The sequence below is a fragment of the Cydia strobilella genome, chromosome 15 (genome assembly GCF_947568885.1).
Source record: "Cydia strobilella chromosome 15, ilCydStro3.1, whole genome shotgun sequence".
In the NCBI taxonomy this organism is placed as follows: Eukaryota; Metazoa; Arthropoda; class Insecta; order Lepidoptera; family Tortricidae; genus Cydia; species Cydia strobilella.
In genome coordinates, this window is record NC_086055.1 from 154,753 (window position 1) to 182,294 (window position 27,542).

The 27,542-nt window shown below is 42.4% G+C and overlaps 1 protein-coding gene across 1 annotated transcript; it reads left to right on the forward strand.

Moving 5' to 3' along the window:
* The first annotated feature begins 439 nt into the window (after positions 1-439).
* Positions 440-27,106, forward strand: LOC134747918 (uncharacterized). Its single transcript, XM_063682596.1, has 19 exons — positions 440-615; positions 2,336-2,413; positions 2,920-2,994; positions 4,910-5,846; positions 10,157-10,198; positions 11,929-12,098; positions 18,960-19,097; positions 19,421-19,513; positions 20,130-20,218; positions 20,512-20,618; positions 20,849-20,961; positions 21,471-21,567; positions 21,988-22,100; positions 22,749-22,826; positions 23,175-23,297; positions 23,618-23,761; positions 25,822-26,006; positions 26,425-26,551; positions 26,933-27,106. Exons 1-19 carry the CDS (start codon positions 520-522, stop codon positions 27,104-27,106), a joined length of 2,979 nt encoding a protein of 992 aa, XP_063538666.1. The 5' UTR covers positions 440-519.
* Positions 27,107-27,542: the final 436 nt, after the last annotated feature.

Here is a 27,542-nt window from a genome sequence, read left to right on the forward strand (position 1 = left end):
CGTGACAGGCATGGTGACAGGTGATAAAAATGTGACCGTGCACAGCCCGCTGCTGTCTGTCTGTCCCTATCTACGCTTATTAGATCTAAAACTACGCAACGGATTTTGATGCAGTTTTTTTTATTAGAGTGATTCAAGAGGAACGTTTATATATATATAATAATACATCAGCATTGCACACGTGCGAAGCCGGGGCGGGTCGTTAGTTTGAAGATAACTCCTTTCCCAAAAGTGCAATCTAATTTGAACCTTAAATCTTAATGCTAAAGTTGAAATTGTAATAAATCGTACTATGCCTGGAAAAGGGTTGAACTATACTGGCTGATTCTAAAACTGGTCCTGAAGCAAATACTCTGACATTTAGGTATCCAACTCAAAGAGAATATAACCACTACCCAACTGACATCTATAATCAATGTCAAAACATACCTTAATGTTTGGTCGTTGGTAAATTTTTAGAAATATTTACAAGCGGTGCTTGATCAAGTTTAGTGTCTGAGAGAAGTGAAAAACATCAAAATGTCGGCGATATCGTTATCGTCGCCCACCATGAGCGACAAGACCCTGCTGCTGAGCGTCGAGGACCTCATCTCCATGGCCATGGGCCCCAGAGAGGTAAATCCACAGTTAGATAGGTAGGTAGATAGGGTAAATTGGTAAATATATATACGAGTAGGTAGATAGCTAAACATCAAGATGTCGGCGATATCGCTGTCGTCGCCCACTATGAGCGACAAGACCCAGTGGCGTAGCTAGGCGTGGGCGAAGTCCTTGCGCGAGGCCCCTTCGGGCACAGTGAAAGAAAAGGGCCTCGCAGATGCGATTTCGCCCACGACTAGATTAGTCCACGCTACGCCACTGACAAGACCTACTGCTGAGTGTCAATGCACAATTGCACATTGGACCAAGAAAATGTACAGGTGGAATACCGGCCACCCTTATTATAAAATCTTTGTGATTTTATTTTTCTTTTTTGAATACTTCTTACTTTTCTGCATAAATTGATATTTAAACTTAACCATGTAAAAGCGGGCGGAGTGGCGGAAAGCGCCGAAATTTTAAAACGTAATAAATATAAGAGCCTCGGTAGAGAGTACCATTTCGTTCCATTTGGAGTTGAAACTCTAGGTCCATGGGGTCCCAGCGCGCACAAGTTGTTTGCAGAAATCGCGAAGCGTCTGGTTGACGTAACTGGTGACCGAAGAGCTGGCGGCTTCCTCGCACAACGTATAAGCATTGCGATACAGCGAGGAAATGCCGCCAGCATCCTTGGTACAATTCCTCAAGGGCCTATTTTAGATTTCTTACTGGAACAAGTACTCTTTGTTTCTAATAATGAGCGTAAAGTCTTAGGTAAATGTTGTCGGGAATATCATCAATTTTACATTATTTCGACTTTTCTTGTAAGAACGCTCTTAAGCTAGTTATTAATTTCGTTTACGTAGTACCACTGTATATATCTTGTATGTAAATAAAGAGTTATCAACTTAACCAATTAAACTCTTTCTAGTATTTTATGTGGAAGTGATATCAAAATGTTTATTTAAGGTTAGTTCGTGTTTTTTTTTTAAGAATATTAGGTCCCAGGTAGCAAAGTGACGTCAGCGACGTACAAGTGCGGTCATTTATAGGTCATAATGACGTATTAAATGCTACCTGGGGTATATAGGTACTTTCTTTTATTTAGACCATTGCGATTTTTGTGTTGTATATTTTTTGCCATATGAGTCGTCACGTTTTACCACGCGTTATCTTTGAGATATCACGTCAGCACAGCCCCTAATTCTGTGGACGTCATCAGTGATGACAAGAAGGTACCTACGGCAAACGGTTCACGCCCAACGCTTTACCTTCGCATATCAAAAAAAGAAGTAAAGTATACATGTATACTAATGTTAGGTTAGGTAGACTAGGTAGGTAGGGGTTTTTTTTGCTCCGAGTTTGCCTATATAAAATTCTCACGCGTTTTAATTTAATGATTTATTAAATGAATAAGTACCTAAATACAGAATAACACACATGCCTTACATTTTTTACTTCCATTCGACATCCGATATCGGATTGGGCAATGTGAAAACGCTCTTGGTATAGGTACCTACCTACCTATATTACTTACAAAAGCAAGCTCTAGGTAATGTTCAGTGGTGTAACTAGAGGGGGGGGGGCAGAGGGGGCAAGTGCCTCGGGCGCCATCCAGGGGGGAGGGGGCAAAATGGGCAAAAGGCAGCAGCAGGGAAACTTTTGTCAGTCGTCAGGGGGCGCAAATTTGGTGACTGCTCCGGGCGCTATATCCTCTAGCTACGCCCCTGCTAATGTTATTTCACGCCGTTTCCAGAAAAATACAGTGAACTTCAAGATGATCCAGACTGTTCTGCACATCTTGGCTCGTCAGTTGCGCGTGCTGGAGCAAAAAGTAACTATTAACAACATTATATCTAATAAGCCTCTTGATAATAATATGAAATATAGACATATCGCAGACTGACCAAATATTGGTAAAGCATATTACTTATATTTTTATTGTGGAGACTAAAAAGTCTGGGCTACGAAGCAGTAGCTGAACAGATATAGAGAGATTTCCGAAAATATTCGTTCTACCGGTGGTCAATTACGTGTATGACTGTTGTACAGACGCCATAGGATGAGATAGTATATCGGAACGGCCGAGGTGCTCAAAATCAGAACAACAACACTCACGCCTTTGACTTGACGTGACGTGTCCAGATATTTGTAAGCACCTCGGCTAAAAATATGAGCACCACAACACAAGCCTTCTTGACTTACCGTGGGGCTATAATATTTATTTATTTATTTACTCTTACTTTTTGTTAGTTAGATAAACGTCTGTGCAGGAATAACTTGTACACGTTACTAACGTGTTAATATCTGGAGGAGCAGTCATAGTTCTTTTGAACGCAGGTGGTGTTAGTGGCTGGCGACCTGCCCGTGCTACGGCCAAAACTGGGCCGCCGAGGCAGACGAGACGACGAACAGGTAGGCTTTTACTAATCTCATTCCATCGTCCATACTGTTAACCCCCTTGACCACCAAAGATGTTACATGACGCGTGCGGCTACAACCCGAATATTAATCTTCGTGCATTCTGACGATGGTTCACGATGACGCGCCGCGCACTGACAATTTGGTTGATTTGTAAACATTATTGCAAAGATATATCTAAAGACTTAGACTACACACACCTAACGATAATTATAATGTCAAAAAAAGGTCAGGGGTCGGCAAGCTGCGGCTTGCGAACCGTATGCGACTCAAGACCTATATTCCGGCTTTTTACGTTACTCAGAAAATTATAACTTACTACTACACTTTTTTTATTTTACTACGTCGGTGGCAAACAAGCATACGACTCGCCTGATGGTAAAGCGGTCACCGTAGCATATGGACGCCTGCAACTCCAGAGGTGTTACATGCACTATGCACTATACACTTGCGACTTGAAGGAATTAGTAATGGAGTACGCATCGCTACATCTTTCCTAACAAAAAAAATCTGCCGTTCTTTGAGGGGGACGAGGTAGCACACATACCAGGTGTGGAAAAAATTTATGGGCCCTGGAGGGAAAGTGCCTTTAAAACCATAAGTTAGCGCATTTTACTTAAGGCGGTTCCCAGAAGGAGAAAAATCTCCTTATATGATCATGTTTTTCTAAGAGGCGTTGATATTCGTAGACGTGGAAAAAATATATGTAGTTCTTGACTATATTATCTTTAATATCATAATATAGCTTCCGATACACGAATTATGACACTTCGCTTGATATAAATAGTAATTTGATAGCTTTCGAATTTCGATATTGTAAGGTAACGTTTTTAAAATAAATAAAAATCGACAAAATTCGATCAAAATTGACACTTGGCGCGCATGATCTTTCTCGTTCTTTCTTGCGAAATGTGACAGTGACAGCGGCAAACCGATGGAACGGCCTTAAAGGAAACAATCTTTTGTTTTTAAAAAGAAACAATACTACAACGGAACAATTGCCGTTTGAAATTTATTGATTGACTCAGGGGTCGGAAACCGGTATATGCTCCATACAAAAATACCGGTATTATTACGTTCTTTTTCGTTCTTTTGTTTATAATTTCATTTTTAATGGGACGTTTTAATAATGAAAAATTGTTTCCTAAATACATGATTCAGTCCTACGTAATGAGCATTAAAAAATTCAAAATATTGGGGGTATTTCGGGGTTTAAAAAAAATGCCGGTTCCCAGCCCTGGATTGACTAGTCTTTTTTTAGGGTTCCGTACCTTAAAAGAACAAAAAATTTAAATAGATTTATAATTGAAATAGACACATTTGTAGAGTCCATATCATCCGCTTTAAATATCTGACGCGCTCGAGTAAATTTTTTTTTTCCAAATTTTCGACCCTTACGTATGATCACCCTGCCTGTGTAAACAGGCAGATTAACATACCCTTGTTATCAGAGACGTGTTGCGCGACTGACACTACCAATACAATGTCTGACGCGCTCGAGTAACTCGAGTAAACATGGTGGTTTTTTTACATTTAAAAAAATTTGTAGACGCTTTACTGCTCGCTAAAAAAGAAAATATTACATAAAAAAAAAATCCTATCATATAATCTTTCGACTCCAATAGGTCTCTCCGACGCTCGAGTTACTACACATTTAGCATCATCGCCTCCACGTTGCCACGGGAACGCCCACCTAAAATAAAAAAAAATATATAAAACAAGTTAAATTTGTACGGAACCCTTGGTGGGCGAGTCCGACTCGCACTTACAGTCCGGTTTTTTTCTTCATAGTTTGCCAACCTCTGACCTATTCAAAATGGGACCATTTTCTTTTTACTCAATTAATTATAAATTCGTTGAGAATTAAAATATAATAATGTTTAATGATCGCATTTCTCTGACTGCATAGGTGTACCATCGCGGGACGCCGCCTCAATTCAAAACTGAAGAAGAACGGATCGCGTGGGAGAAAGAACAAGATGAACTAGAAGCACAATCTAGAGCCAGAGCAGAATCTAGACGGAGAAAGAGCAGGGGCTCCTTAGATTTTGACGAAGAGGAGGATGAGTACGATAGGCCTGGGGCGGGGCGTGGCCGTCGTGATGGCGAACCAGGGGGCCGGGGCAGGTCAGGACGAGGGCGCGATAGATATGACGATGAACGCGGGGGTCGAGGCAGATCAGGTGGTAGGGGAGGTACAGATAGAGATAGATCAGGCGGAAGAGGCGGAAGAGATAGACATGGTGAGGACGAGGGACGCCGCGATAGATCTGGAAGATACGACGAAGAAAGTGGTAGTTATGAGTCTGAAGGTAGAGATGAAGGTGGTCGACGGCGTGGCAGAGGTGGGAGGTACAGCGATGAAGATGAAGGGGGAAGAGGGGGTAGAGGTAGATCAAAGGGGCGTGGCGGTAAGGATGGGGTCGAGGAGGACGATGAAGGGGGTATAGGTAGATCACGAGGACGTGGCGGCAGGGATAGGGACGAGGAAGACGATGAAGGGGGTAGAGGTAGATCAAGAGGACGTGGCGGTAAAGATAGAGACGGGGAAGGGGGAAAGGATAGGACAGGAAAGCGAGGTGGACGGGAAGACGAAGGAAGCTCTGAAGGGGAAGGGAGAGGGAGTAGAGGACGAGACGGACGGGGGAGAGATGGCGGACGTGATGGAAGAGGTAGAGATGATGGGAAAGATGATGCGGAACGCGGAGGCAAGCAGGGCATTGGAGTTCGTGGTGAGCAAGATTTTTTTAACAGTTCTAATTTTTTTTTAAACTTAGTAAATGTTTACGCACCTATCTTTATTTCAACAGAAATCCAAGGACCAGGAAAAGAAAAAGTGCTTGTTGGTAAGATTTTTCATGTAGGTGATACATATTTTGGTCAGTGTATTACTTTTACCTTTTTTTGTCACTTGTAGGGTTCACCCTGCCATTTACTAAATATTAATACTCCCCGCGCCCCGCGCCGGAACGGACGCGTGAGAGAGACAGCTCCGCTGTGATTATTCGCAAATAATATAAAATGTCTTTAAATAGCATTGAAAGTAATGTGCAAAAAGTGCTTCAAACTGTAAATGAATTGGTGGATAAAGTAAATCGTTTGGAAAATGTGATTAGTGAGCAAAATTCGCAATTAACAAATCAGTCTCAACTAATACGTGAGCTAACGAGCAAGATGGACGCAAAACAATCTACCACGAAGCTACAGCTAAAAAAACCAACGGTTACACCAACGCAAGCGCAGCCGTGTCCGCCGCGCCAAGCAAAACTCGCCGCTTCTGCGGCTATTTGCCGTGGTACACAAAGCCGAAAATTGAACGCTCCCGCGACGCCCCCGACACAGGTTGCAGATGCATCCGAAGCGAACATAACCGCAAATAAAAAACACGACTCACCGACAATTTCTAACGAAAATAAAATTAGTTTGCAGATGTTGAACTCAGGTTTAATTAACCCTGAATCAAACCCAGAACCTTTATCAATAAATAACTCCGATGGCACTGAAAAAGAAGACGATGACCAATTATGGGAGGAACAACGGTCTCGAAAAAAAAAGCGGAAAATAGTTCGAAGATCCGTAATTAAGGGCAATGGGTCTGCAGACCCAGAATTACAAACGATGGACCGAGTGAGGCGAATTCATGCGTGTTTTTTTAAAACTGGCACAACAGCTGATATCCTAGAACAATACATGAAAAAGAAAAATAATTGCGAGGGATACAAAGTTGAGGAATTAAAGCTGAAACACAAGTACTACGCTTCCTTCTCAATCATATTACCCAGCGACAAGTACGATTATTTCATGAATCCGAATAGCTGGCCGCCAGGAATCGAAGTCAGCGAGTGGTTTCGTCACAGCTCCCGGCGCGCGAGAGGCCCGCCTGAAAGCGCTGAATGTAGTCCGACACGACGGAACTAAAGAAGACGATGACAAAAAACTGTTCCCACAAAATATGCTGCGCCAAGGTAGCTTGTCACCTAGTAACAAGGCGAACACAAATTCTCAGCAGTTTAAAAATCAACTCACCGGCATCAAAACAACAAAACAAAAAATTGAATCAAAACAAGTAACTGTTATTCACCAAAATATCAATCGGTTAAAAAACAAGACATATAAGTTGGAGTGCGAGCTCGAACTTTTGAAAGAAAAAGATGTGTTATGTTTATCCGAACACTGGTTATCATCCGCCGAGATAGTGTCAGTTAATATTATGAACTTCAAACTTAGTGCTAAATTTTGTAGATCAAAACATCAAGGTGGTGGCGTCTGCATTTTCACAAGGGCGTCTCTTCTAGCCATAGAACGACACGAAGTTTCAGAACTCTGCCAAGAAATGAATTTCGAGGCCTGCGCAACCGAGCTAGTCGGGCTAAACGTCATAGTGGTATGTGTTTATAAACCGCCGCCTCAACCAGGTGAGAAAAATAACTTTACAACGTTCCTCAATTTATTGAATCAATTAATTGAGCTCCCTTTACTGAAACAATACAAAGTGCTGATTGTGGGTGACTTTAACATAGATTTAATAACTAACACAACCGAAAAAAAACTTCTGATTGATTCCGTGTCGTCCGCTGGACTTAGGTCACTTGTATCTTTACCTACACGAATCTGTAAAACGAAAGCATCATGTATAGATCATGCTTATACCAGTATGTCAAAGCACGAAATCTTAAGTACAAAATGTTTTGAAATGCATGTATCTGACCATAAATGTACTATTATAACTTTTAAAATTGACATTACTCAACAATGTAATAAGATCGTATTGAAACGACTATTCTCTAAATTTAATGTAGACCAATTTATTTTAAGTTTAAACAACTATGACTTGATATCTCTTTTAAATAAACCTGTTTGTGTAAACCTTACCGTGAACTCAATACTAGACATAATTACCTATTATTATAACTTACATTTTCCCTTAAGGAAATATCCACACAAAAGTGTAACCAGGTCTTGGGTCAATGAATCAGTCAGGGCGTTACGCTCACGTTTACGAAGTACAAAAAAACAAATGTGTAGTAACCCTGACAATTGTCATCTACCCAAAGACTTGACAGCACTAGAGACCGCGTACTTTAAAGAGTTATGTACGACTCGGAGGGATTTTATCAATAAATCCATAGCTAAAAGTGAAAACATTAGCCGTACGTCGTGGCGTGTAATTGCCGCTGAAACCGGTAAGCAAGTAAACAAAAGTGACGCGCTTGATATACTTATAAGTAGGTCAGCGGGTGTGAACGAAGTGCAGCGATGCGCCACCGTCGCTTCAGATCTAAACCGGTTTTACGTTAGCGCAAATATTAACTCACGAGTACACACTGACATTCCATTAGCACTCCAGTATCTCAATAAGCATATCGAGCGACACCCATGCGTATTTCACTTCAGTGGGTTTTCCTGTCAACAAGTGGCCAAAGTTGTGCATAAAATAAAACGCAAGAGCTCAACCGATATCAATGATATGTCGACACGCTTGTTTGACCTACTTCCGCCTTACATTATAGATATTTTTACTAGATTATTTAATGACTGCGTAACAAACGGAGTTTACCCCACTAACTTAAAAAAGGTTAAGGTTCAACCTGTGTATAAAGGAAAGGGCGAGAAACACGCGTTAAAAAATTATAGACCTATTTCGTTAATTCCGATATTTTCAAAAGTTTTCGAGCGGTTATTAAGCGACGAACTTATGTCTTTTTTCAATAGAAATGATATGTTGAATAAACAGCAATATGCGTATCAACCGGGCCGGTCAACAATTGACGCGGCGCGTGACGTAATAGGCAGAGTAATGGGTCACCTGGACGGGCGAAGGCAGGTCGCTGCGATCTTCTGCGATCTGTCACGCGCTTTCGAACTGGTAAGTCATCCGCTTCTATTAGCCAAGCTCGATCACTACGGCGTCACGGGTAACTATCACCGAGTAATTAAATCATTTCTTGATGCACGCAAACAGCTCACGTCCGTAAACGGTGCAAAATCTGATATCCTAGAACTCGGTCCCTGCGCAGTCCCCCAGGGCTCGTGTATGGGAAACAACCTTTTTATTTTGCTAATGAACGACTTCACCTCTGCAACTGACCAGGCGGAATTCGTCCTATTTGCTGACGACGGTTGTGTCATTGTTGCGGCTGAGACTTACTTCCTACTAAAAGTAAAACTGCAAATGGTCATGGATCAAATATCGGCTTGGTTTTCAGCTAATGGCATGGTGCTCAATGTTGAAAAAACCAACATAATACACTTTAGCCTACGGTGCCCAAGTGATCAATCACTAAATAAATTAAACGTCATGTGCAATGGCCAACCTGTACCTCAAGTCGACCAGGTTAAATATTTGGGACTAACCATCGATGCCGGCTTAAAATGGTCACCTCATATAGACGCGCTGTGCCTACGGTTATCTTCAGCTTGCTTCGCCCTAAGCAGATTATGCCCATGTATGGATTTGGCTAACGTAAAGAAAGCCTACTACGGCTACTTTAACTCCATATTAACTTACGGTATTGACCTTTGGGGCTGGGCTGCGGAACGTGAGCGAGTATTCAAACTCCAAAAAAGAGCATTGCGCATCATCGCTGGTGTTAGTTGGGATCATCCTGCAAAGGATTTGTTCATAAAATACAACATACTAACCGTACCTAGTCTTTACATCTTGGAAATGGCTAAGTATGTTAGAAGTAATATTAACCACTTCCATACCAACGCTGATGCGCACGGCTCCATCACGCGACGGCGACATGACCTGAGCTTGCCACACACACGACTGGCTAAAACTAAAAAATGCCTTAACTTCATTGGTCCAAAGATTTATAATAAGATCCCTCCGGCAATAAAGCAGGCCCCGAGTTATGCTTCATTTGTACGACAAATGAAAACAAAATTAGTCAAAGATGCATTGTACACCATTGACGAATTCTTTTTGTAAATAAGTATTTAGGTTGTAATAGTAATAGTTGTTTAATGTATATTTAATATGTAATGTAATGTGTAATCGTAAACAGACGGACGTATAAAATGTAAAATTTTATGAATAAATAATTGAATTGAATTGAATTGAATTGAATTAATTTGAATAATTAAGAGCTAATTTCACTGTTTCGATCTAAGTATATTATTTATTGTTATGTTAGCTATTTTTCGATTTCAGTTGAAAAAGGACCAACTACTGTTGGATCGAGGCGCGATCGAGGTACCTACCTACCTACTCATTGTAAACATTAGGTAAATTGTAGATATATGATATATGTAATTATAAATAATAAAAACAAATTACTAAACAAGATTTAATAATAGACATTATTGTTTGCTCTTTGAACGAGTATCAGTTCCTCTTAAAGATATTCCATATGAGCCCTATTTAGATATGATTGGTTTTTAACGAGGTTTTCGTTGGGTTACTTTCCGACTGTATCATCAGATGTTACCATACCCTATGGATATGGAATAAAACCCTTTACTAAAGCCCTTCTAAAGTTTCGAATGATTCACGGTTATTTTCACTAGACTTATATTGACCGGGATATAGACCGTGATTACCTTTTGTATTATTATATCGGGAGCTCATAAATAATACAAAAGGTAATCACGGTCTATATCCCGGTCAATATAAGTCTGGTAAAGCCCTTCTTGCGTGTGTGTGTACAGTGCAAAAAAACGCATTTGCATAATAAATTATATACCTAAATATTTTAAGGTGTCTTGAGTCTTGGTTGAACTTGTAAACTGTAGTGCGTGATTTTCGATTAGATTTATTTTGTGTAATTAAAATTTTACTCTTGGAAATATTCGTTCAAATAATACAAAACTCTTTTCATTTGGATATGCATTGCTCGTCCTCTACCAAATTCAGGAAAATTAAGCCATATCGTTTTGCCTAGCTGAATTAGAATTCGATAATTTTAAATTTACTTCTGTGGTAGGTAACGGTAAACTATTGTATGTTCATGAACGACGCAAAAAACACGTAGACTGTTATTCGAAATTGACAAGTAATTATTAAAAATTAAAAAAAAAATTAAATTCATTTATTTCAAGCTATTTGGCTCATATATAACATTACAATTAAAAATACAATTAACATTAAAATAATAAATAACACAATAAAATAATAATAATACAATCAAATTAAATTATATCTTAAATAAATATGACAATGTGATGACAATAGAATCATAAGTGGTCAGGAAAAATCAAATTTGAAAGACAAGCAAACAATGAGTTTGCAAACCATACGCCAGCGGTTCTCAAACTTTTTTGGCGACGGAACCCGTTTGGAACGCAAAATATTTGACGGAGCCCCAAATAAAAAAAATCGTTTGACAAATTAACTGTGGATCAGAGATATAGGAGAGCTGCTTATTGATTTGTTTTCGCTTTTTCTCGCGGAGCCCCTACAGAGACTTTGCGGAGCCCTAGGGGTCCGCGGAGCAAACTTTGAGAATGGCTGCCATACGCAATATTACAAATTTCAAAAATGGAACGTCTATTCTATTTGAACACTTACACGTTCAAGAGGGTCTTTAGCTAAGTTTTTTACCTGTACTAAGGCCCACTTGCACCATCCCAGTAACCCGGGGTTAAGCGGTTAAACCTTTAAGCCAGTGTCATATTGTACTGGTAACCATGGTAACTCCAGGTTTAACCGGTCAACCTTGGTTTAGTGGAATGGTGCAAGTGGGCCTAATTCATTAATTCCTGAACAAATGTTGCCTTAATCACACCGGGAAGCGGTTCAAACTTGACTAACAAAAGTTGAATCAATAACGACAATAATACCTATAAACAAAAAAGCCATTGTAACACTGATTTTGCAACGACAAGTGTATCATTGAAGTTGAGTTTTATGGCGGCACTTTTAGACTCTGTTGCTTGCCAAGTGGAAGTAGAATGAGCACTGACTCCGCTTGTTATTGGTAACAGACAGCATCGCCGTGGTGACGCAGTCGCAGTTCGAGCTGCTCGAAGCGCAAGTGGAGGAGCTGCTGCGTGCCGCGGGGCCGCTGCCGGAGCTCACCATGCCTGACAACAAGCGGTTACGGCAGGACCTGGCCGCCGGCGCCTCGCTCACCGACGCCATGCAGGCCATGCAGGTTCACATCCTCGTTGGTGACACACTTCCAGCTAGAAGCGCAGGAGCTGCAGCTTACTATACCATGCCTGACAATAAACGTGATGTGATGTTTAGATTTCGCATATATATAAAAATTATTACGTAGTAAGATTAGGTAAGTTAGAAAGAAGTAGATAGATACATTTTGAAAAGATATCTAATAATAACTAAAATTATAAACAAGTTCTTCAAGGTCGTGACTTTTTAACTGAGCTGACTGAGACAGAAAATTTAACACTTGCGAAACTAATCACAGGATCACTATCAGGATCAGGTATAGGATCACTTCCCTGCACTTAGTAGTAGCGCGCAGCACTGGTAGAGTGGCCCCATAGTGGCCCGCTTTAGTCCTCCGGATCCGGGACCGCCATAGGTCCGGAAGGTGTCCGACTTCAGTACTACAAGATTCTGATCAGAGAATCGCGTGGGTTCTGTTCGGGGCGATCTACCCACTGACATATTTTCATGTCATTGTCAATTCATAATTCATTTATAGATTGCTTTTGTGGGTTTACAATAGGTCTTATAACTATAGAACAGTACATTTACCACAAACCTTGTCAGGGCACTGCATTGTTACTGTGATAGTTTTTAGTGGTTTTTTCCAATAAAAATGGTCAACTAATGCACTATACTTTTTATTTAAACTATATAGAACACTACACAGTACATATAAGGAATATTAGAGAAAAAGACAAACAATTAGCAAATTAGCGTCCGTTCGGTATGACTCGCAATCGGATCTCGTTGGTGGGGTCATCCCCGCCCCGCGCGCCCTCACCCCGAGCGGCGCTCGGTACTCGTCGGCAACATCCTCCACCCCAGTGCTGCTTAGCAGCACTCACCATCTATGGGTATGCGGGCTACGCGTGCAGCCGATCGGGTAAGTACACCACTCTTGGTTTTAATCCTAACGGCTCTTACTCGGCCATCTTTTCCTGGCAACAGCTGTTCTACTAAACCTTTTGGCCAGGCGCAGCGAGGTCCATCTGGGTCTACAATCAAGACGAGGTCTCCCACTCGTAAGGGCCTCACTTCTTGTGTCCATTTTTTACGTGGTAGCAGGTCCGGGAGGATTTCTTTCACCCATCTTCTCCAGTATAAGTCGGCCAGTCGTTGGGCGATTCTCCACTGCTTTTTCAAGAAATATTCAGAGTCATTGTAAGCGCCAAGGTGGGGTAAGACGGAAGAAGAGCCAAGAAGAAAATGGTTAGGCGTTAAAGTTTCTGTGCTTCCAGGTTCTACGGAGACGTGCGTTAGTGGCCGGCTGTTTACTATGCTCTCGACCTCTGCCAAAAATGTACACAAAGTCTCCTCTCGAGGGGCTCTCTCTTTCAGCACGACCTTCATGCATTCTTTAACAGTTCTGATCTGCCTTTCCCAAGCTCCACCCCAATGTGGACTTCCGGGTGGGATAAATGTCCATTTAGTCCCATAGTTCAATGACTCACGCTTAAGGTACTCCTGGTCCAACTCCTGGATTGACTTTCGTAGTTCTGCATCAGCTCCTCGAAGATTGGTACCATTATCTGAGTATAGGTACTGCGGCCAGCCGCGTCGTGCTCCCATTCGTCTAAGAGCCATTATAAATGAGTCGGTGGTAAGTGAGTTGACTATTTCAATGTGCACTGCCCTCACCGTTAAACATGTAAACAAAACTCCGTACCTCTTTTGTCTTCCTCTTCCAACAGTTACTTCTAGAGGCCCGAAGAGGTCAGCGCCAGTGTAGGTAAAGGCGCGCTGATGATGAGCAACGCGGGCAGGCGGTAAGTCTCCCATTCGTGGGATTTCTTGTTTACATTTCCTTATTCTACATAGCATACATTTTTTTGTAACATTTTTAACTGTCGGTCGTAATCTTAATATCCAATGCCTTTGTTTCAGGTTGTTAACAACAGTCTCCTGGTTCCCGTGGGCTGCGAGAACGTGGTGATGCTTCACTAGCAGCCTTGATATGTAGTCTCGTCCGTCCAAGATCGAAGGTCGTTTTGTTTCAGGTCCGACTTCAGCGGCGGCGTCGATGCGACCCCCGAGGCGTAGGACTTCGTGTTCGTCGAGGTACGGCGATAAGGTAAGTAATCTACTTGTTTTAGGTAAGTATAACCCATTTTTCAGTTTCAGGATTTCTTCGGAGAACGTCTGCGCTTGAGAATATTTTATAAGTAACCTTTCAGCTTTCTCCATGACAGCGCCGTCCTCTTCATTTATATGTTTACATTTGTTTATAAACTGTAGCATTATAAAAGTAGCCCTGAGTAATCGTAACCACGATGAAAACCTTGTAGGCTCAGGTATAGGTATGTTTTCCTTATTGCACGACGTCATCGTCATAACACATTCTAACTCGTCATTGTTTACGTCGGCGGTCAAAATATTTTGTGGCCACTCGTTCTCACTTTTTTGTAAAAATGCAGGTCCCTGTATCCACTCGGTAGGCAACACACAACGGTCGTATGATTCTCTGGTAGGTATATCGGCGACATTCAGGTGCGTAGGTACATATCTCCACTCACTCGCGTGCGTTAAATCATCTATTTCACCAAGCCGATTCGCGATATAAGGTTTGTATGTACGCGCGTTGTTTCGTACCCAGTACAGAACCACTGTGGCGTCACACCAAATTATACGGCGATCTGGTTTTATTCTGTGTTCTTTAATTATTGTTTCAGCCAATCGAGCTGCCATAACTGCCGAATTTAATTCCAATCGGGGCACAGTCGATTTCTTCAGGCCTGCAATGCGACATTTACTGGCTATAAATGCCGTACGAACTGTGTTGTTTTCTTGCCAGCGCCAGTATGCTACTGCGCACATAACTTTCATTGACGAGTCGCAAAATAAATGAAGTTGTAAATCTTTATAACTATTCATAGTTAATAAATCTTGTTTTCCTGCAGGTGCATTGCCGATGCCGCCCGCTGCACTGATAGGTACTAGCCGCGTCCCGCTCGCTCTCGCGGCATCTGTGGCTGTCGCGCTCATACTTGTAGATGCTGTTACCATCTCGCTCGCACTTAGAGACTCTGTGACTATCTCGTTCGCACTTGTGGCGGCATGATGATAATATCTAGGTAGACGTATCTCGCGCATCAATTCTAATTGATTAATCCATTTTAGCCATTTTTCGTAGACGACGTCAGGTACTTGTTCATCCCAAGTTACGCCTAATTGCCACGTTATTTGAACAATTAATCTTCCATTTATGGTGAAAGGCGCTAAAAATCCATACACGTCAAAAATCGACATTACTACTCGTAGAATGTCTCTTTTCGTAGGCCTTTCTTTCCCGTGGATTATATTTTCAGATAACTTTTTCAGCGAGACATCGAACCCGAGCGTATCTTCAGTAGGATTCCATAACAATCCAAGTGTTCGCTCGCCCTCATACTGTTGTCCGACTTTGAACTTTACTGCGCTGTTACCGAGAGTCTCTTTTGGAATGCTGTTGATGACGGTTTGACTGTTGCTATTCCAATTGCGTATATGAAAATCGCCTCGTGCATGTATATAGGTGACGTCACGGACTAGCTTCATTGCAGTTTCTTCATCAGGTAAGCTATCGATGTAGTCGTCGACGTAGTGTTGCGTGTATATAGCATTAGCCGCCTCTGGATATGTAGATTCGAAGCGTCGCACATTTTTATTTTTTATGAATTGTGCTATGAAGGGCGCACAATTGGCTCCGAATATGAGTGACGTCATTTGGTAGGTATCTATAGGATCTTCGGGCTTATCTCGGTACAGAAAGCGTAGGGCTTGCTGATCGTCGGGTTTTATTTTAACTCTGAGAAACATGTCCTTGATATCGCCAGAGATCGCGACCTTGTTTTCGCGGAATCGCCACATGATTCCTATTAACGGTACTAGTAGGTCGGGACCTTTATATAGGTAGCTATTTAGACTAAACCCTTTTGTTTTAGCTGACCCATCGAAAACCAGACGGAGGCTCTTCTTATTTGGATTATCCACGCCATGAGTAGGTAAGTACCAAGTTCTAGTAGACGTGAGTGGATTTTTCAGTTTTTCAGCGTATTTATTCTCCAACAAATGTTGTATGCGTTCTTTATACCTTCGTGCATACTCTTCACTCCTTTTCATTTTTAGCTCAACTCCTTTCAGTCGTGATAATGCATTTGGATACGAGTCGACGGTGACACAGTGAAGATCCTTCCAAGGTAAGCCGACTTGCCATTGGCCATCGATAAGTTCAGAGGTTTGTTCCAGGTGCTCCTGGGCCAGTAGGTCCTCCGAGTTCTGCCGAGGTTTAGCAGATACGCCCATTGAATCGATGGAGAAAGATCGACGCATGTCTTCTTGCAGTTCACGTAGAATTTGATTATTTTCGGTTACAATATCTTGCTCGTAGTTATGAGTAAGATGTAATGAAGTATGTATTTCCCTTTGTTTCATTACAGTTGCTCGTTGACATGGACCATGCACGCACCAGCCTAGCGGGGAGCGAGTCGCATAGGGCTCATTTTGGCCGCCCTCCACGATCTCTAGTGGTACATGCAAGTGGTAATTATCTTGTCCAATAAGAATTTCAGGTTTCTGATTTTCAGCACACAAATAGTTTTTTATACGGTCTAGGTACTTGTAGTTACCGCACTTAACAAGTCCTATGTTTTGTACAGGTACGTCCAGATTGCTTGTACTACGCGCGGTTAAGTTGAACATTGTCCCGTCACTATTAGATATGGAGCAATCGATCAGCTGTGTTTCGCACTTCACTTCCGAATTGGCCCAAGCGCCGCGTACCTTTAAACTTTGTCGGCGCCCGCGCAGCCCCGCGCGCTCCGCGAGTTCCGTGCTTATGAAAGACACGGTGCTTCCATCATCAAGCATACAGGTCGTTTTTATTTTACCGTTAGGTCCATGAAGGTATATCGGCACGACTTTTAATAGCACTTCGCACTGGTTAACGTTTATATGCGTAACAGTTTCAGTTTGAGCACTAGTGTCCGACACTTCTACGACGTTATAAGGAGTCGAGCGCGAACTTTGACCGGATACATAATGCAGGAGCCGGTGGTGAGCCTGCGCGCACCCCTCCACGTCACACGCGGCGGCCGTGCACGATTGTCTATCATGGTGCAATAATAAACACTTATAACACAAACCGAATCGCTTCACATACTGCCAACGGTCCTTGCGTAGCGATTTTTTAAACTTTTTGCATTCTGGTAAATTGTGATTTCCTACGCGACAAAAGCGGCACTTATTATTATTACTGTTCGTATGCGCACTTTGCACTAAAACAGTTTGCGGTTTATAGTCACTATTTTCACTATAGTTTTTACGTTTATAGTCTGATCGAACTTGCATAAGAGAAGCACTGCAGGTTGACACTTTCATAGCTTCCTCGTGGAGAAACTCGGAGAGGATATCAAGTTTAGATTTAGTTCCCTCTTTTATTAGCGCGTAACTGTAGTCGTTCCACTTGGGTAGCAACACCGTAGGTATCTTAGATAAGATAATTCCGACTATGCTTATTTCTTGTAGGTACTCTCCGCGACCTAAGGCACGAACAGCTGTGACGTAATTTTTTATCTTAACGGAAAACGTAACTATTTCTTTGTGGTATTCCGGTGGCAGAGCGTGTAGTTTTTTAATTTCAATTAGCATGCGCGATATTATTAATTCCGGATTTCCAAATTGTAACTCAAGAGTTGACATTAGAGTTTCAGTCGATGTGCCACTAATAAGCAGCGCGTTTACGGATTCTTTGGCGGGTCCACGGAGGCACTTTCTTAAACGCCACATATTTTCAATATCGCTGAAACTACACACTCTGGTCGATTCTTCGAAAGCTTGTTTGAATTGTAACCACTCCATTGGTTCACCGTAGAACAAAGGCAGTTCCTTCGGGGTGCTGATGCGGCTCAGCAGTCTTGCGTTTTGGTTGTTGTTGGATGCAGATACGGTGGCCAATTCCTTCAGTGCGCTAGCTAACTCCTGAACTGGCAACTCGGTGCCGGCGACTACTGCTGCCGACGAACACAGCGCGCCCGGGTTATTTCCAGTCTCGGGGACGTGCTGTGACTCCAGTTCCAGCTGGCTGCGCTCGACCCACCTGGCAACATCACTTTTAACCGACTGATGGTCTTGTTCTGACGGTTCAGAATTTTCAGATGGACTGTATTCATCAAGGTTGGCGAGATCTACTTGTAGTTTTTTATCTATCAAGTCCATTTGTATGCGAGCCTTTGCTTCAGCTGCTTCCAGCTCCAGCTTCTTCCTTTGTGCCACAATAGACGACGATTTTGACTTTTTAGAACCCTGATAGCTGGTTTTACGAGAACAATGACTAAGCGAGTTCGCGTTCTTTCTTTGTTCGGAATGTTCCGATTTTATTTGACTACCCTTTTCTAAAATAATAGTCTTGTCGATCGGTTTCTTTGGTTCTTCATCTTTTACAGGTGTCTGCGGCTGCTGGATTGAAGCCTTTTTAAGTTCTTCTTCTTTTCTTTCCTTTTCACGTCTTGTAGTACTACGTGTGTTGACCATCTTCGGCGTATGGAACATCAAATTATCCGGCTTCGAAGACCACTTTGTGATAGTTTTTAGTGGTTTTTTCCAATAAAAATGGTCAACTAATGCACTATACTTTTTATTTAAACTATATAGAACACTACACAGTACATATAAGGAATATTAGAGAAAAAGACAAACAATTAGCAAATTAGCGTCCGTTCGGTATGACTCGCAATCGGATCTCGTTGGTGGGGTCATCCCCGCCCCGCGCGCCCTCACCCCGAGCGGCGCTCGGTACTCGTCGGCAACAGTTACTTATAAACTAATGAAATAACATGCAATGTATTTACTGTGCGTTTCATTACAGGTGTCAGCGCGCGTGCAAGCCGCGGAGCAGGCCATCATGAAGCTGGGCGGGCTGCTGACGCAGCTCGCTGCCAGCGGGGCGCTGCCGCCCGACGCTGCCGGGGCTGTCATGGCGGGCGGCTGGGCGGACGACGACGAGGTAACTACCCAGACTCCAGAGTGTTACTGAACAACACAAAATCTACCGATGCGCAGTTAAGAGTATTGCTTTAGTACAAGCTAGGTTGATCACTAGCATTCAAACTTCCCAAGTTGAAGCTATATCATTGATTCATTGTCAACGAAATTACTTAATTCTTTTAAAAAACTAAACTTTATGACTTATACCGATTTTAAGTACCTATTTTGAATAAAGTGTTTTTTTCACTCTGCAATACGGGAGATAGAAAAACTTACAGGCCAATTCGAACGTATTAATAAAACGTACTTATTGATATTGATATTGAAAAAATAATATTCCAGGCGCTGATAAAATCAACAAATTTGGGCACGGACACGGGCTACCAGTCGGTCCGTATCGACCCCTTGGCCAAAGATGTGCCTGGACACGAACAGGTATCTATATATGTAGGTAATTGTAGGTTGAACTAATCCTAGTTTAAACATGTTGCTTCTAATATTACATATGTCGTCTTCATCGCGGAGACGTAGCCATCGAGTGAGTTGTGGTGCAAGCCAACATCGATGGCACTAGACCATGAGGCAGATGACCGACCAGATTAAAGCTGCAATAGATGGACCTCTAAACGCAAACATATGGAAGACGGCTGTCAGAGAGGAATAATGGAGGCGTCTTGCTCCTACCACTAGCACCCAGCTTGCTACTAGCACCTAGAAAATGATGACCACGACCACTCTGTCAATAGTGTAAACGACGAAGAAGAAGATGAATATTACAAATGTAAAAGTTTATATATTTGGATGATTGTTTAACTGCACAAACTGCTAAAAGCAGGCACACAGATAGTTTAACTTATAAAATACTCGTATTTATAGGCCTCATCGGCTGGCGACGCGCGACGCTTTTGGGTACGTCCTTTCCAAGCTACCTAGCGGAGGGGAGGAATGGCATACACTATATGGAATCTGCTCCCCCTGGCGACGTCCTGGACGTAGCGAATTATACTCTTTGTCCCGGAATAGTCCCCTGAGCGGATGTATATATTTTCAGGCTGGGAAGACGCCGCCAGGAGGGACGGGGGTTCCATCGAAGGACAGCATTTCCGCCGCCGGCAAGTTCGTCACCAAACCGGAGCTGGGGTGAGTAAAAAAATCGTTAATTATGTGTCCTCCTCCTCCCCCTCCTTGCATCGGTTTCCTCATTACTGAGGGTAGTGGTCACTTTTAGGGAGCAGCTTCTCTTAGACAATCTGCCGCCACCTCTTTCTGTCTGTCGCCGAGTGTAGGGCACCGTGGTGGTGGGTGGGTAATTATGTGTAGCCGTATGTATATATATCGAAAACATTAAAAAGGTGTAAATTATTATTTTCCACTAAAATGTCATATTTGATTTTTAAAGAAAATGATACACAAACTAAGCATTTCTCTTACAGCTCCGCACTGACGAAGTTTCGTGATGAAGTGACAAAGTCTCTGCAAACACAAATCGAAAAAGCTGCCACGACTGCCGAGAATGCCGAGAAGACGGCCAAGACCGTCGGTCAGTATCCATAATTAAAGCTTCAAGGCCTTCGATTCGAATTGTCGCCAGCGCACCCTACATTGTGCGAATTCCTCCCAGTTTTCTATGGCGCGTTGATCTTTCTCGACCTCGTCACCACAAACCCTAGGCAATTCATAACTGTTACGTGGTATCCACTCCCTTATCATATTAAGTATCTGGTATTGTTTTAAACGGTGTCTGCGCTAAAAGAAGCTTTACTCCGACAGGCGAGAAGATGGAGGAGCTCCTGAAGATGGACTCGCGGCTGACGGCACTGCACTCCACGGTCGAGGACTACACCGAGCAGCTGAACGGCTTCGACGCTGGTCTCACCACCCAGGTGATCATTACACGTTTAGACATTGTAACAATTATATGATTTATATGACATTGCTGCAGCTGCCTACATGCTTCATTAAATTTTCCACAAAGCTATTCAAAGGTAGGCGCGCTGACTATGACAGTTGTGTGATCAGCAAATAAAACTGAGAGACCGGAAGTGATATGTGACGGTAGGTCGATCACAAAAATTAAGAATAGGGTACCTATTTCCTAAAGAAAAACCTTGGGGAATTCCTACACCTACAGAACCGGCTTCTGTTTTTAGTATTTTGTGTTAGACAGTGCTTTCACTATCTGCTTTCGCTTTCGGTTTGATAAAAATGAACTAAACAGTTTATGAGTGTTATTTTGAATACCATAGTGAAGCATTTTGTTCAATAGTAATTTGTGTCTGATGACATCAAAAGCCTTGGATAGGCAGATAAAAAGTTTATTTGACTGTGGCAAAAACACAGTCGACAAGCCTGTTGATAAGGTAGATTTATTGAACGTGATTGTTGTGTGCAGATGGCCAGTTTCAAGGAGCAGATGGCGACGATGCGCGCCGAGCTGCAGGGAGGCCTGGAGCAGCTGGAGGTCGGCAACAGTAACCCTGAGACTGCTGGTAATCAACCCTCTATCATGGAGCACCTTCCTCCCCCTTTTAGGTGATAAGTACCTCGTTGCAAAGAGCCGTGTGACCCATGACAAAATTTTATAATGCTATTTGATGGTTTTCATTAGCAGTTCTACTTTCTTTACTAAATATAAGAAAGTAAGAAAGTATAAATATATAAGAAAGAAAAAACGTACTACAAAGGAGAAATTGTTACGAAATGGCAGCATGTTGTTAGCGACTTCCAGCGCTGATCATCCGATGAGACGATCGCTGATTTTCCGTGAGACGACCAAGTTTCGAATGTTTCTATCATGCTGTGCTAATCTAGCTATGCCTATAATATTTGAGTAGTTCAAATAAGTGTTACATTCGTCTCTGCCCTGCTTATCTCCCACCACTCGTACACATGTTTCTTGGTATCGGCAGCGGTGATGGAGTTGAACGAGCGTTTCGAGGACCTGGTGCGAGGCCTGGACGAGACCTTACTGCAGCACACGACGCTCTCCAACATGCAGCACCAGCTCACCCTGGAGCTCAAGGTGAGTTGACAGGACTACGTGTGGCCCAGGGAGACGACAGTACTCGGCTACGAACTAAACCATCAATGAGGTGGACGATTCAAGTTAAAGCCGCATTAGATGGCTCAGTAGACAAATTTGTAATACTTGACAATTGTCACTTATCTTTGAAATTATAGCTTTGATTACTAGTTGAGTTTGAGGCTATCAAGACATCAAGAGTTAAACGACAAAGAAGAGAAGACAGAGTATTCGCAAATTTAGTTATTATAAATTAGTAAACATCCAAATGCATTGCTTGTCGGTACCAAAACGTACCTGTAGTGCACGTGCCGTGACCGCTGCAGGGCCTCGACTTCTGGTCGAAGGGTGTCGTGTTTCGGAGGTTCCGGGAAAAATTGCCGAATCCGGCACAAGACCATACGATTTAACGGAGAAACGACGTTTTGTCGTCAAAATAGTGTTTAAAGTTTAGAAATATGTTAGTCTGTAAAGTATGTACCATCGGTCCATCGCCCACACTGTTAACTGTACATCGGTGGACCGTATGCCTTTTGTAATAAGGTCCACCGATGTATAGTTAGGACTGTTTCTGTTTGTATCTGTGGGCTTCTGTTGTCTGAAAATAAATGATTTTTGATTTGATTTAATAACATATTTTGTTTGCAGACGTTGGTGGAGGGCGTCGAGATGCTGCGGGAACAGAAGGCTGACCGCGATGAACTGCTCGATATTCTGCGAGACAAGGTTGCTCCATGGTTTTTATACTTTCCCAAAAAAAGTACTCGAAAAATCCTGTCGGCTTTGGAATTTAGGGTCCGAGGCCGGGTTAATCACGTAGTTGGAAAATGTAATAAGAGAGATGGTAGCGCCTTCTTTTTAGAGCGAGCACTTGTTACTTTCAAACCAAATGATACTTTTCCATGATAATATACTTATACTTGAAAATATTTGTCCATGCTCTATACATATAAATGAAAATGACGTCTCCTTCCCTTACCTCCTTCACGTCTTTCTTCAACCTGCAAACAGATCAATAAAGATCGCTGCAATCGTATTTTGCTCGCTAATTTAAGTTCCTCTGGGTATCGTTAGGCGGACATCAGCATGTTGGAAGGGCTGGTGCGACAGGAGGAGTTCGACAGAGCGCAAGCGGATCTGGAGCAGCGCGTTGATCAGTGCAACGACAAGTTTAAGATGCAGGACGAAGTCTGGATGGTGAGTTCACAAAGAAGTAAAGAGTCTTAAGATCTCGCATCTCCAGAAATTAACTTGGCAATGGGGTAGGTAGGCGCCTGGCTGGAACTTCTTTCATTAACTTCCGAACTGGTTATAATCAAAGCCAACGTCATGCTTTACGTAGGTAGTATTAATGTACATCTTATCATAGGTTTCTGGTTACAAAGTGCGATTTCAGCACCATCATTGTGAACTACGTGTAATGGAATATCCTCCAAGCAGATGAGAATGCACCTTCACCTTGTAAATTTCTATGCGTTAGTTTGACTATAATATATATTGCGATTGTCATATTATAGGAAGCAATAAAGGACCTTCGCGAGCTGGCGGACACGAAAGCTCAGCTAACGGACCTGTTAAAGATCCGGGACGAGGCTACAACACAGGTCCAGTCCATTGATGAGAGAATCAACCGACTCGCTCTCATACTTGGAGAGCCCAAGGTATACTTATCATGTAGACCTCCGTGAACTGATGGATACAAAAGCTCATCTGACGGAGTTGCTGAAGATCCTGTCCATTGATGCTTTCCATAAATACGCTAGTTAAGATAATAGTTAGATACATAGAAAACAACCATAAATCACATCAATCAGAATTCGAACCCACCATACTACACAACACCAGCTTGTAGGCTGGGTCACTAGTCACTACCAGTACCAACTAGGCTAGGAGGTTTTTAACCTTTTCGCCGCCACGTCAATGAAGTAATAGTGTCATCAACGCCATGTCAAAAATTGCATGTAGACAACCCGCATAACATATCAAGTCGTGGCGTGTGGGGCACGAAATGTACTGACTTTATATCAAGTCAATGGCGGCGAAAATGCTAAGGACCCAGATCTGATGACACATAGGACATTCCCTTTCTAGCATGTTACAGAGTGTCTTGATCGTAAAGAGCCTGTTATAGCATTATTTTTAGACATGTCTAAAGCATTTGATTTTGTAAACCATAAAACGCTTCTCAATAAACTTTACGATTATGGCATTAGAGGGAAAGCCCATGACTGGCTTACTAGCTACCTAAGTGATAGGAGGCAGTGTACAGAAGTATCTAAAGTAGTTAATGACGAAAAAGTCTGTGTCATGTCTGAATATAAACTTAATCGACGAGGAGTTCCTCAAGGAAGCATTTTAGGACCATTATTGTTTCTTTTATATATCAATGACCTTCCCGATGTAACAACACACAAATGTATATTATTTGCCGACGACACGACTTTATTGTTTAAATGTACGAACGTGGATACCTTTGAAAATGAGATAAACGAAACCATTAGAACCATAGTAAATTGGCTGAATATACATGATCTTAAAATTAATATTAGTAAAACCAAAGCTGTACAATTTAGAACAAATAAGAGCCAAGCATTATCTTTAAATGTAATGTACAATAATGTTAAAGTAGAAATGGTTAATTCTACTGTCTTTTTGGGATTAACTCTTGACGAACACTGTAACTGGAAAAAACATATTGACCTTGTATGCACTAAAGTAAACCGATTTGTGTACGCACTCAAACGGCTAAAACAAGTCGCATCCCTAGAAACAGCTTTAAACGCCTATCATAGCTATGTGTCATCTGTGTTACGATATGGCGTTATAATCTGGGGTAACTCTGTTGACATTGATAGAGCACCCAAAAAAAGTGCGTCAGAGCATTATGCGGTATTGGTACAAGACAATCGTGTAAGCCCATGTTTAAAAAACTAACATTCTTCCTTTGGCATGTATATATATAGCAGAAATATGCATTTTTGTAAAAAAACATTACGAATACTTTACTTTTATAGCTCAAGTAAATCCAAATGCTAGAGCTTATCGATTGAGCCAACTTCTTAGTACAAAAAACAATTTGGCTCTTTATCGAAATAATGTAGATGGGATGACATACACAATATATAATAAACTGCCACAATCGTTAAGAGACATGCCATTTATTAAATTTAGACGTGCAATTATAATATTTTTAAGCGAGCACAATTTTTATAGCGTTAAGGAATATTTAAATGTAGATTTTTATTAATCTTGTGACATTTTATTATTTATTAATTCGCCTATTCTTGGCTCTAATTTCAATTTGTAAATGTAAATGTTTAATAAATTATTGTAATTGATTGTGTAAATATGTAATATAATGTTAATAGGTTTTAAGTTTTAAATTATTTTGCATGCCTACTATTATAAGGTATTGACATTATCTGGAATAATACTTTTGACTCTACCATCTTATCTGTACATAATGTTAAGCAAATAAACGCATTTCATTTCATTTCATTTCAGCAAAACCAAGCCAACTGACGCGTTTTTTCAAAAATCGATATTTTTTTAAAACTTTTGATTGAGGCATCCCGTAGAAGCCATCGGCTTATGTTAGGTTAGATCGGTGACCCTTCTGAAACATCAACGGTTCTTTAAAAAAACGCGTTCGATCAAATGAAACATCGGGATAAATAATGTTTCGAAGTTGCGATAGGTAACGGTTACGTGATCTTTTCAGGCGGCAATGTTGATGCGTAAGCTGGCGCGCGATGCCGTGTGCGGCTCGTGCCTGGCGCCGGCCATGATGCACCCGGGGGCGGACGCGCTGCCCCCCGCCCTGCCCCCCGCCCTGCCCCCCGCCCGCGGCCCCGCGCCGCCGCCCTGCCCGCCCGAGCCCAGGGCGCTCCACTACCCCGACTTCAGGTCGGTACCGGTGATGCACCTCAACCAAGTGTGGAAACCGCTGGCTTTATGAATTTAGATTACGGACCTACGTGACCTACGCCTATGTTGGGCGGTATTACCATTCTGGCTACAAATACACTATTCTATGATTATATGGTAATCGGAATTTCTCTGTCCGTCCGGAATCCTTAATGATTCGATTAAGATTAGCAAGGATTCGATAGCATTATATAAATAGCTGTATAGATGATCCTCAGAGTAAACTGTACAATCTTCGGTGGTCCTCGTAGAATATGGTGGCACTTAAGGTGCTTTTGGGGTCATCTGATTGACGAAGAATGATTTAGGTCATTCTTTGACCCCTCCTCATTCCTACGGAAAAGAAGATCCAGCTCAAAATGCGTTCAAATGATGACCACCGTATTGTTTTGTTTAGAACGCACAAATGCCACCGCTGGGTGGGCGGCTCCCACACGTTGCTGCCGGCCGGTCGCGTGCACGCCGCGCCCCTCGACCTGCCCGACGTCACCAGCAAGTACACCGGCTACGGCGACGACGGACGGGTACTTGCATATAATAGTTGTCCAGAGTCACCGCTGACTACCGCACGCTGCCGCCGGCTGCGCTCAAGGCGAGCCCGTTGACCTGCTCGAGGTCATAATATATGTGTACACACATATATAATACACACAAAGTTGTGTGTTCCGCACGGCTGCAAAATTATTTGGCGTCTCGTGTCTCGAAAGCCTCGCTACGCTCAGGAATCTATCTTTTCGTTTCGTTCAATCTTAGATTCCTTCACTCGCTCAGCTTTCAATTTCAACACTCACGCCAAATAACCACTTTGCAGCCTCGCATAACAAATAACTATTATTTAAACTTCCATTGTTAATTTCGGATTGCCTTACCGTAGACCGGCTGATATTATTTTGAGTGTGTTGTAGCTATACTGGTTGGAGCGTCAAATGGAAGCGTGCGTGGAGTGTAACCCTGAGCCGGCGCCCGCGCCGCCCGGCACCGCACGCACCGACGTCGGCGCTGCGGGCGCGGGAGGGGGCGGGGCGGGCGCGGGAGGGGACGCGGCGCCGGCGCCGGCGCCGGGGGACTGCGCCTGCTGATGCTGACCGACGTGCAAGGTAAGCGTCACGTAGGGCACAGGCGAGGAGAGCATCCGATCCGATTGAGGGAGTCGCAAACACAGTAACTTACTTACTTAAGTACTCATTATCCATTTAGCTCACTTCCTTCGAAGGTCCGCGGTGTTCTATCCATAGTACTAATACCATTTTAATTTGAAACAGAGTTTTATGCCATTTACTTCAATTAAATTCAATCACATTTCCTCCACTTTTGCTGTCAAATCCAACTGCCAATATTTGCTTAACTGAGTAACAAAGAATGGAAATTTAAAGAAGGGAAAAATAAGGCCTTTAAAACATACTATCATTGGATTTACAAATCTTTTCAAACTGAATCTTTATAATAAACTTTAACTGAGAAAAATTTACATTTCCAGATTTATAATCGTGCGTGGGACGTGGAAAAAGAATCGAA

Coding starts and splice junctions, on each gene's coding strand:
- LOC134747918 (XM_063682596.1), top strand. CDS start 520: ATGTCGGCGATATCGTTATCGTCGCCCACCATGAGCGACAAGACCCTG. Junction 10,199..11,928: donor TGGATCGAGGCGCGATCGAG/GTACCTACCTAC, acceptor TATTGGTAACAG/ACAGCATCGCCGTGGTGACG. Junction 23,298..23,617: donor TGCAGGACGAAGTCTGGATG/GTGAGTTCACAA, acceptor GTCATATTATAG/GAAGCAATAAAGGACCTTCG.